At 36.9% G+C, this 12523-nt stretch overlaps 1 protein-coding gene across 3 annotated transcripts in view; it reads right to left on the bottom strand.

Moving 5' to 3' along the window:
- PDS5A (PDS5 cohesin associated factor A) overlaps window positions 1–12523 on the bottom strand; it is a 78775-nt gene that overhangs the window by 42257 nt on the left and 23995 nt on the right. For all 3 annotated transcript variants that reach the window (XM_082759363.1, XM_082759361.1, XM_082759362.1), the window contains exons 3-6: window positions 5405–5608; window positions 4977–5063; window positions 4124–4221; window positions 3488–3614 (exon numbers count right to left, since the gene is read on the bottom strand). In XM_082759363.1, the coding sequence (XP_082615489.1) occupies window positions 3488–3614; window positions 4124–4221; window positions 4977–5063; window positions 5405–5608 (516 nt within the window). The remainder of the gene's footprint in view (window positions 1–3487; window positions 3615–4123; window positions 4222–4976; window positions 5064–5404; window positions 5609–12523) is intronic.

Raw genomic sequence — 12523 nt, 5'->3', positions numbered from 1 at the left:
AACACTGTACTAGTATCTAGAAAATGTTTTTACTTGCAATCATATTAAAAATTTTGAAGAAGCATTGCCACACCTCCACACTTTAATAATTACCATGCACTACATTTGCCACACTGAGGAAAGATGAATTAATTAGTTGATCTTACTTTCTAAACTCCCCCAAACAGACACCCTGAGACCAAGTTCACCCTTCTCTAGATGGTAAAATTTTGCATTGAGTTCTATGTGGACTGTGCTGTGTGCTCAAAGATCGCCTACGGAGAGCACCTAAACTTGGGCAGAGCAATCTGCAACTTTTCCAAGTAAACATTTGATTGCAACATAACAAATCTGAACATTGTTTTCAGTAACCTCAAGCAAGATAAGGAATGTAAGAGCACATATGGAAACTGTGACTGCCCAGAAAATCAGCACAAAATACAATATGCAATATATCATCTCATCTAGGGATTAATGCAGCTTGGAGTGGAGAGGGGGAAAGGAGGAAGGAAGAGGGGGAGGGAAGGAGAGGAGGAGGGAGGGAGAAGGGTAGATTCACTGATTGCCCTGAAAATTGCCGACTACTGCAGACAAAACACAGATAAAGTCTAAGGAAGACCAATTCCTGGAAGATGGTATTTGGCAAGCCTACACTGAGAATGATTCCTCCTTGTTCTTCTAGCCGATAGGACAACAAAAATACTACTAAAAAAAAAACAAACCAAACCAAAAAAAACTCTCCTCCACTGGCAATAAAGAGAAAAAAATGGCCACAGGCTCAAACAAATACCTCTTTAGTCACAGTGGCACTAAATTGGTGACATATTATATAAGGCAGGCAAATATGTATAAAAACGTTCTCAAATTCTGACTACTATACAGCCTAAAACAAAACAGTTTCTCTCCAAACCAGACAAACCATCATAAAAATCATGTTCGTAGATATGCTTATATTAAACTAAAGGACTGAAAACTTCATACATAAAATATATTTTATTTGGATCTTCAATATAGTTTCAAAGAATTATTTTTGAGTATTTTTGGACACCCCAGATTGGTTCACCAGAGCTAAAAAGCCTAAATAAGCAAGTATATGTTGATAAAATAAACAAATAGTAGTATAAAAATAACCATTCTGTTAGGCACAGAAGCTCTGGATTGGCCAGGATGCAGAAAAAGACACTGAATTGAAGTACATAAAATATGTATTTTTAAAGAAATAACCTTAAAAAGAGCAGCACAAAGAAAAATATTCACTAAATAGACTGAAAGCTCTGGTTTTAAAGTTCAGAAGAAGGCCTACAGCTTGGTGCCATGGATCTTCTGAGCAAGGCATGACATACCATACCACTACTGAAATTCTGCATTTACTAGAGGGGAGAGCCACATTAGTGCACACAGAGAAGAACAATGTATATTAAAATCACTTTACTGATAATGGAAATACAAATGAGCATCATTTAGATACTAAAATGGACTGTACTTCATGTTTAGGTATTGTTAAATCTATCTTTTTTTTTTTTTATTATTGCAGTATGGTCAATGCAGGAGAAGTTATTAAAAAAATGGAATAGACATCACCCAAAATACATATTTCAACTTTGTTATAAGGACGAAATTCCATCAACTGTAATAGTCCAGCCACACTGATATCGTTATTATGTCACAGCAGAGAATGACAACTCTTCAATTTCTTTGCATGGACATAAAAATATTGTTATTATATGTTCCTTACTAGAAAATAAACTATGCTTTTCATGGTATGGTGTTTCTGATTTTCATTAACTACAGACAAACAATTAATGGAATCACAGAACTCCCTAGCAGATCTGTGCAGGAAAAGAGAACATAATTACTACAGTCAAACTCTGCTAGGCAGAGAAAACAACAAAATGTCCTGATTTTTATTTACTGATTTTTTAAAAAAGTATCACATAAAGCAATAATTTAAATTCTGTTGTTACAGAAAACAAAAAAGTTAAAACAGATCAAAATATTGAGAAAAGGATGATACTGAACTCTGACTACAGCATATCACTTGTTCAGTCATGATAGCCAAGAGCCAGTGAGGACTGGAGAACAGTGATATAAAAGATATTAAACATGGAGTACGTCCCAGTATTTACTTAAATTTTACCTTCCTCTTATCAGTCATGAGAATTTCTTTCATTAAGCAAAATTATAGTGTTAAACTAACAATACTAATGATAAAGGACTGTGTTCATTCTTGCTTTGCCTACACCAAGAAGTCACAACACACTGTCCAACTGAACAAAGTTTATGAGGTCATTGCATCCTCAGAGCAAGCCCACCATCGTTAACAGCATCACCCAGCACCTGCCATACACACCTACACTCCACCATTTCCACTCTTGATCTCTACTGCCTGTAATTGTTAAAAACAACTTTGTGTATTTTCAAAAAGATTCTTCTATAGTTTTAAGAGGCCTCTCCTTCCATTAACAGTTCTAATAAGACATCATCTCATTACTGTCAATAAAAATGAACTGATAAAATGACACTGCCAACTCATGATCATGACAGACTGAAAGCAAACTGCCCTCAGACAACAGATATTTTTATATATCAGCTGCTGGCTTGCACAGGTAAATGACAATCACCACTGCTTAGTCACTCTTGTGCTATACGTTTCATGAATACATGAATTCTCTCTCCTTTTTTATGTAACCAAAGGAATAAATCTCTGCTTGTATGTGCTAATTTAACTTTAATTATGTAGTCATGGATGGAATTGTCTTAATTGTGTCATTATTTTAAATTAATAAACGAACAAGCAAAAACACATACTCAGCAATGAGAGTACAGCTCATTTACTGTAGCTCATCATTGAAACTTACTGTTCTCCGTACGGTTTTTAGCAAGAAGCAGGAGCAAGTGACAAGAGTCACTTATAGTTAGAGGGATGTTGAACTCCACAAAAGGTACAAAGATTATGGAACTCAAAAGTATATGGAACACTGAAAGCAGCCAACCAAACTATAACACTGCCACATAGCTTCAGGTATGAATAGGACTTAAGACAAAAGTTGAAGGGGAAGAAGACGGAAAAAAATAACAGAGAGGTGGAAGGGAGTCTGACAAGCTGAGGCAAGCAGCAAGTCTCCACAGAAAGTCTTTGGGAAATAATTTTGGTTTTGGTTTGTTTATTTGGTTTTGATTTTAAAGAACAAATACCCCACACCTTTTCAATTAAAAAAAATGCTTTCTTATTAGAATATTAAATTTGCATGAAGACACTTTGTTTCTGTTTAAGTACGTAGTTCTTGACGTTGCAAGTAAAAAGAATCTCTTGATATTGAGTAATCCAAACACAGCTAAAGAACAGCACCAAATAAATCCCAAAGACAATTTTCAATCCACTGTTATAAGGCTGGAAAAATTGCAGCAGTGATCAGTTCCCTGAAGTGTGTGGAGAAATAAACAAGGTAAAAGCAATTAAAAGCATTGTTATGACGGTATATTACTATCATAATTTTACTTTGCAGACCTTGTGTGCAGGAATGAGGTTAATCAAAATGGAGTCCAGCAGCTCCTGAGTTACTCCATCGCCTTCCATGATGATAGAACTCATCAAATCCAGCATATGCATTTGTACCTTCTGGTTGTGGCTATTACTAAGAAGATAAAAGACTTATCAGCACTACATTTTCAGCCACAGACAAATACTAACAGTGCTTTTAAGGAACAATGGGTTAATATCTAAGAATGTTCAGCTTGCACTTGCTTACATTCTCCATATCAGAAAACTCAAAACTATTTTGTCTTTCCTCTGTTCTAGAAAGTTTCAAAAATCTACAACACCCTAGCATTGCTTTAAGAAGGGAAACAAAACAAACAAGCAGCAAACATCCTGTCACAGAAATAAAAATGTATACAAGTCGGAGTGAAGTCTGCCACTGTAACACTGATATTTTCAGCAGTTAGTAATGTCTGCTTTCAGGAACGCACCTCTCTATACTGTCAATAATTTGTACTCAGTTGCTTTCCTTTTATCTCCTTGCTTGGAGGAATGAGGACTTGTTCTATTCACATCTATTCACTTGTAGGCTATGTAAGGATTCAGTCTATGCCCGAAACTGGTGATATTTTGACAGTTTAATATAATTGAAGTGATTCAACTTACTTGATAACTGAAAAAAGAGTCCTAAAAAGCTGAATAAAAATTTCATTGCAATCTTCCAACTCAAAGCAGATGTTGTAAGATTTAACCCAAGCTAAATTCTAAAACAAAAACAGGATATTCAGGGTATTACAACTTTGCAAATCACATCAATACAATTACATTAGTTATTTTTTTCTATTCAGAGAAGAATATCATACTATAAATCATAAACCCTTCACATATATATAGATCTTAAAACAAAGAGGCTTTCCAATATACATCCAGAAGAAAACTAAATAAAGAATAGTCTCATGTCTTAGGTATAAAAGGTGAGTGACAGAAAATGTTAACAAGGCTTTTTTTTGGATTCATGTTATGAAACAATGCTGTTTTAAAAAATTAGAAAGTATCTTGTTTGTAAACATTTTACTAAAAGCAAGCTGATAAAATCCCCATGCCTCTTGTTAAGAGTAGGTTTTGCTAATGTTTTTAAAACCAAAATCTCACTGTCCTCCCATCATCAATATACGGACATCTGCATTTTAATCAGCATTTCTATTTCTCCTTTGCCAATAATACCCTTAAGGGTGCACAGTATGAGAAACTGAAGGTCTAAAATTGTAAGACAAAGGCTAAACATTAATAAATACCAATCATTTTAACACATCCTCAACTATAGGCTGTATGATCTTATTAAATGCAAACGAAATTGTAACTGCTAAAGGAAGCAATTCATTGAACATTAAATTGTCTGGTATAATTGACAGCATGCACATCTGTAAAGCTGACATATCTGGAGAAAGGCTGATTACATTTGTAGACTCACATTGCAAATAGCATCTACTGAAAGTTGCAGTTAATATAATAATGTTACCTCTAACAAGTAAAAGTATCTGTTAAACTGGGGGCTCTTTGTGTCCTCCAGGCCTTTTAATTGTCTTGTAATAAACAAGAATATGTCCTGTCAAAAAAAAAACAAGCGTTTACAAGCTTGATTCTGCACAGAATAAAATTACAACCCTTTAGTACTGCCATCTACCCACTTTTACAAGTTCGTGGTATTAAAAACATTTAATTGTCAGTTTTAGGCAATGACAAATCTGTCACCAATACGGATACTGTTTATTTAGCAGTTCTTTACACATTTCTGGCCCTGAGAGTACTCCACTGACTCAAAGGACTAAAGCAACATCTCTAATAAATCTCGGTATTAATTAAATGTGATTGAACAATATTTGTTTATTTTTAATGCAACAAGAGAACAAGTGAGGGAGAAATCCTTTATTTCATGAAGTATTTTACCTTAAGTTTGTCATGGGAAGTATATGGAGCTTCAGGAGCATAGATACGAAAGATATCAGCCAAGCAACATGCTACAAGGAGGCGCACATCTTTATTGGGATTCCTGAGGAAGAATTCAGATGCAAGGTGCAAGGCTAATGGGAGATACTGCTGTTTCTCATCCTCCGAGTCCTGGTCCATATCCATGAAGGTTTTTACCACCATCTAGAAAATAAAGAAAAAAAACTCATTCAAGTGCTTTTGGTTTTTTATTCCAAATACTAAATGATACTTTCTAAACAGATGAAACATTATCAGTACATTTTAGACTACCTAGTTGCAGTAAGATTTTTTTGATTGTTTGGACAAGCATCAGAGAGAAGCATTCATCTGATACTAAAAGACTTACTGAACATGAACTTGGTATTTTCAATTAAGGCACTGAAAAATGCTTTGCAGCTGGGCTCGTTTTGCCAGTCCTAACCTGAGATACAGCACAGAAACTGCTTGCTACACACTGATGAGCTTGGAGGTGTGCAGCACCTCTGCAGCACAGCAGTCCTAAACCACTTTAGCGCGAGGACTTGCCTACTGCAGGCAGTATGAGGAACTGCAAGCCATCACAGCCAGCTGGCCTGGAATACAGACCATGGTACAGAGCAGCTGCTTGATCAGCCACACCAAAACTTAAGAGGAGCCTACAAGCAGGCAGTCTCACACTGGCTATGAGCTCACACACAAAATCCTTTCATCTTTATTAAATGAACTGGGTACCAGAGAAGAATTTCATCCCTCATGTAACACACTTCTAGTAATGTGGATCTACTCTCTCTGCATACTCAAAACTACATCCATAACGCTACCTATATAAGAAAAGATCAACTGTACATTGTTTCCTAGCATCTAGCACAGCTAAGAATTACTAATTCCTGTGAAATGCTACCAAAATTGTTTATTTAAAATATGTTTCATTTAATTGGGGTCATCTAATCTCAACATAATCTGTTGGCAATACTGAAAGTGAGAATTTAGTTTGAAGAAATAAAGAGCTGTAGGCTTAACTTTTGGAATAGGGGTCATTAAAGGCCAAAGGATGACGTCTAGGATACCAGTGCAGAACTGGAAGACGTGCCACAGATTCTTAGCATGACCTCAGTCACACTGGTCTGTGTCCTGTGTCCCATGTCCCCATGTACAAGTATCCTTAGAGCTAAAATGGTGAAGGAGAGCCATACTGATAGGATTTCTATACCCATTACACACACACCACACATACTAAAGAGATAGAGGAGAAAAAACAGAGTAAGTCAACAGCTCAACTTTTGCCTCTCAAATACAAACAGTAACACACAAGAGGAGATTGTCTATTAGAAAACCAATAAACACCTCTTTCATTACTGCAGTTATTTTATTTCTGTGTCACTCAAATGATAATAAGATTGTTCCTCCTTTACTAAACATGACACATTTCAATATGAAAATGTTGTCTTTTGGCTTTATTCCCTCCCTAAGTTTTGGAAATCAGTTTTAAACACAGTAGATCTTCTAATTAATATGTTTGACCACAACCTTTCCTGCAGTGTTACTTAACACTCCCCAATTTCTATAAATGTGTAAGTTCATTCCCTCATGAAGGAACATAGAGCAACATCAAAAATCAAGGGGGGTGACAAAGAAAAACCCACCGGAACGAAACAGAACTTAAAAGCCACCGCCCACAAAATTCCAAATTCTACCTACATTGGCCTGTTTCCCTCAAAACATCCTTCAGCTATACTTGGAAGCATTACTCGAAAGGATAAAAACAGAACTACAAAACTATTTCACCTCCCTCTACTGACAGCACAGGTGTCCCTGTTCCAGTGTCACAGACTGCCTGTCTTTTCTAGTTATTAAAGAAAAAGAAAAAAAGGATAACAGACTTCAAAACCTACCAGATCCGTTCAGTAAGGAAGGTAAAAGCCACCTCTTTGTCTGCTGGTGGCAGGACAAGAAATAATGGCCTTGACTTGCAGCATGGGAAGAGCCTGAATTGCACACAGGAGAACTGCAACCGTAGCTATTATTAAGCATTGATTCAGATAACTGTTACTGAAGGCTTAAAGAACAGGGTAGAAAGGACTAAAAAGATCCCTGGATTTGGAGGCTGGTGATAAACCGCATCTGTACCATGTAAACTTGTCGCACTAGGATTCCTTCCAGTCGATAAATTTATAGATAACCTATATAAAGAATCGTTTGATCTCTCCCATAAGCCCCATCTCCTCTCCCCATGTAGGTATCTTAAGCTTCACAACCAGAACACCCTTGTAGAATCAGATCCCTCTTAGGTTCTCATATTCATATAACAATATGCCGAAGTCTTGCCTAAACGCCTCCTCTGATATGCCAAAACCAGACAAGGTAAGGCAGCAAGGTGCTGTGAAGCTCAAACAACTTTCTCATTTGGTACCAAGGATATTCTGGGATTAAAATAATCAAACTGATCTCCAGCACTGCGTTACCTGCTGGAAAACACAACAGCCTCAGGGATTAATTACCCCGTGGTTCTCCTGTAGTCAGAAGGAACTGCCAGCAAACAGCCATAAACCTGATTCAGGTTTCCTGCAAAGCACTCCTTAATATTTCTTTTCTATTAGAAAACAACTATCAGGCAGTAATTGAGCCGTGGGCAAGCTGCAGCTGTTATTTAATGTACTGATCTATGTTTTCTCCATTGTTTCTTTTTAGTCCCATATCTGCTTGTATTTGTGAGTTGTCTTTTGTCTTGGTCTTTATGTAGGATCCTAGTTATCAAATCAATACAAATAAAGGATAATACGTATGGGCTATATAAAATAAATAGTATAAAACAAATAATGGAAGTAATATATGAACTCACTAAAAAGGGCAATACAACAGTTAGATGCAAATTCTTGCTAATATCAGGCACACAAGATTCTGGGAAAAGGTAATTAATATTTTTGAAGAGTTGTGTTTAAGTACACCCTATAGATTTGTTGGATTCTATCATCAGAGTTCAACAAAGTAATTCAGTAAGTTTCTTGAATGTATGCAATTAATGTATCTATAATCCTCCATCATCCTAGGAGAGTACTCTCTATAGCCACGCAACTGCTGGCGTTGATTAAGGTACTACACAGCAGAATGGCTTCCAAACACCTGCTAATCTACGCATGGCATTAGTTGTTAAAGTAGAAGGGAAAAAACAGTCCATACATTAAGTACAATACATGCTTAGCTCTTCACACTTGCTAGAAAGCCAAGAACTCACTCAGACCCTCACCAGTTACAAGGCTGGTACTCTTGTCCTCCAACACAACTGAAAATTAAGCAAGCAGTAATCAAGAGGGCAACTCAAGTCTTCGGAAATATAAAATATGGCACAATTGATTAAGTCATTTATTCGTAATAGAACTACACACAGCACCCTGGAGCACAAAACACTTGCCTTTCTGCAGCCATCTGCTGTCTTGTTTTCTCCAGAGCTAAGACAGGAACTACCTTCCTTTCCTTCCACAGTCTTGCACCACTTTAATGCAAAGTCCTGCTCTGTGACTATGGGTCACAAATACTTCCAGAACAGTGCGAAACAACATGACAACATATGGTAAGTTCCTTTCTGTTAAGGTCTGACCAAAAATAAATATATATATTTCTCCAACGAGCTAAAAATTCCAAATATCTTACTTTTCTTTTTTTTTTTTAAACATAAACTAGAAACCACTCCTGTAACTAGTGATATACATAAATGCAAGAATGAAGGAATATGACAAAGCAAGTGCAAAAAAAAAAAATCAAGGCTGTGATTAATATTTCATTGGACCACAGAGAAGAAGTACAACTGCAGACAGAAGAGATATGAATTGCTACTGCCAAACAGATTTTAGTATATTTATTTTTTTCCAAGAATATACATGACCAGTTACAGATATTCTTCTTTACTGAAGTTGTTCATATTGTAGGTTCTCTATGAAAGCATCCTAAGTGCCCTTGCTCTAATTGAAAAAAAAAAAAAGCCCAAAGCAAATAAAAATGCTCTCCAGTTTCTCTTTGTACGAAGGTTTACTTTTCAAGTCTAAAATGAGTTTCAATTTCCAGAATATTTGATTTAACTATTACACAAATACTTCCCTAGCAGAATGAAGTAGTTATTTCAGAGTTAAGTTATTTCAGAGTTATTATCATACTAAGCCAGTTTTTATTCTGATGAAACCACAACAGGAACTCACTCACTACTTTTTCAAATTGCAGTAGTTGTCTAACTGAAGTCTTGCCATACAATAGAAGCAACCCCAGCAAGAGCAGCAATACTCATTTATATAAAACCTAACAGACTTTTTAGCTCGCACCACAGATGACTGTCCTCTGTGCAGGAAGCAGGAGACAAAACAGGATTATCTGAACATATTAATGTGATATCATCCATTCTTTTCTGAACAATTAAGCACCCAATTTCCATACTAACTGCTAGCAAAGGTAAACAAAATACAGCTTCTCACATTTAAGATTAAATTCATTCTGTGCTGCTCTCAATTTAATATGTCTCCATTAAGTAAGTTATCACACACTGGCACTTCGGTTACCTTGTAAAAATAAGTGTTAAAGCTATTCTAGAAACTTTCATTATTGTTATTTTTACCACGGCACCTTGAAATTCTCATTATCAGCCTAAGATTTCACCCTCCCAGGCTCTGCACACATGGAAGTGAAACGCTCTGGTTATAACACGTGAGACAGCACAGAAATGCAAACGGTTTCATTCAGCTAGTGAGAAAGTTAAATTAACACCACTAAGTCACTCTTTACATGTTATGAACATATTGAAAATTGAAGAATTTCAAGCTTTCAGGGTGGTACTTTCCCATTTATGTAAAAAAAAACATGTTGTGCAAGCCAGTCACCCTGGGCTACCCTTTACACTGGCTGCAGAGAAATGAACAGATACCGCCTGAACTCAAGCATGGACGTCTGATGACATCTACAGACCTCAGCTCTACTTCCCCTGAAAGTGCCTAATTCTCTCCACTGACTACGAACGGAGTGCAGTGTGCCTAGATGAATGAAATAAGGTGAGGTGAACTCTACCTGCAGCTTCTTCTGAGGCTGTCAGCCTTTCAGTTGCATCGATTCTCTACAACCAGCGATTGCCAAATATTCTTCATCGTCTGCCCCCACCTCCTGCAGTTTACATGCATCCTTTTGTCAAAATCAGCACGGTAGCTTGCCCTTAAACATCTCAGCTGCTCTTGTGCAAGACTTGTACCTCAGATGTTAGCGAAACACTAAGTTTTGCTGTTTAGTCCCTGGTTCATGTTCGTTTACCACACCAAATTTCCATGCATAGCTTACTGGATCCAAAAGCCCAGCTATTGCTGGAATATACGGATCATTCTAATCCCATATGGAAGAGAGGTGCATAAACACAGAGAAAAGAGAGGGTAATTGGTGTAAATAAAAAAAAAAAAAAAAGTGATCCCCAATGGTGCTTGCATAGAAGAAATGGGCAGATCTAGGAAAGCTTTGCTGCAGCTGGCAGGGTAAACACAACTCCAGGCTCGTCACAGCACTGGGAAGATGCATGCAGGTTGCATTTGTTCTACTGTTCTTACAACAGCTTATTTGTAGCACTGCAAAGATGTAACATTTAACCACTCTTGGAGCAAAAAAAGGCTGGGGAAAGATGGACAGTTTGTTGTGTTTTTTTTTTTTTTTTTGTTGGTTTTTTTTTTTTTTTTTTATTTCACCTTGTGATCACCGAAAGAAGAAATTTAACAATTGGACAGGACTTACAGGAATAATATTAGACATGTACTGGAGCACTAACATTAAACACAAATATTTAGAAGCAGAACTTCTGAAACTGGTGTGAGCTTAGCTCCCTCTTGAAGAGCATGACTGGCTCAAGGAAAGAAACCAAGAAAGAGTCTGGATTCAAAGTCCACCAAAAAGCTGAAATTGTCAGTTCTGTCAGTGTCTTTACCTCACCTTACATGGTTTTAGCAACGTTATGGATGGCGTCTGCCATTAGCTTTTAACAGTCAGCGATGTTCTTTGACTAAGACCAACAGTAAAATCCACAGGTGTGTATCTGTGAGAAGTACTTCTCAACAGATACCGAATTAACGGTGCAGGTTTGGGATGAGAAATCTTGGTCTACCTCAGATATAGTTCTATCTATCAACTGGAACCACTGGACAAATATGGAAGCATGGAAATTACTGTATGGATAGAAACAAAACTGAAAGACCTCTAGACAGAGGGATTATTCAAATCAGGAGCAGATGATTTTTGTTTCAGGATTTATAAATACCCCCCAATGAAACCATGTGCTTCGTAACAGGTTGTTTGCTTTTATTTGAAATAGATCAAATGAGAATGGTACCACACAGCCAGAAAATAGCAAGTGTTTACCTAATAATGCAGAAAGGTGATTCAGCAACAAATCCAACAGGCTGACACCAACAGAATTTCATGATACAGACCTAAGCTGGAAAAGCTAAATAAACACAGAGGCTGAGAAAAGCACAGTAACACGTAAAAAGGGAGTTACAAGGTTACTTTGCTAACCTAGGAACCAACTTTCTAGAGAAGGCAGACTGTGATGGATGATTAGTCTGAGTGTCAAGAAGAGCATCACATTGAACCACGTGGAAATTGAGTTGGAGGAGACGGAGTTTAGTCCAACGGTGTAATTTCTCCTTAGCCATTTTCGAAAGTGTTAACTCAGAAGGACATACAGGACCTGAATGAACTTATTAGCAGAGAATGGCATTATAATTGACCCCATTTGCTATTTCCATAAACAACTGTGGCATAAGAAGTAGGAATGGAGGATAATGAAAACGGACAGCTAGGGACTGGCAGTAGAGGACAGGATATTACAGGAGAAGAATAGAATAACACAAATTCATCTACTAATACTAAACAGTCATGTGTCTAGTGCTTAAAAGCAACAATTTTTTGCTATGAAGAGCTTATCAGCTGGCAACAACAGAAGAGAAAGATGAGCATTTATTAAGCAACTGTAAGGAGATTATGAGCCAACACCAGGCTATGTGCATGCAAACAATGAACATGCAATTGCAGGATATGACAGAAGAGGTACTTCCAGGCAAGGAAAGGAAAAAACAGCAATAC

Source organism: Aythya marila, assembly GCF_965140915.1.
Source record: "Aythya marila genome assembly, chromosome: 4".
NCBI classification, from domain to species: Eukaryota; Metazoa; Chordata; class Aves; order Anseriformes; family Anatidae; genus Aythya; species Aythya marila.
Note: the sequence above shows the minus strand (reverse complement) of the source record. Positions and strands in the feature narration are given on the sequence as shown.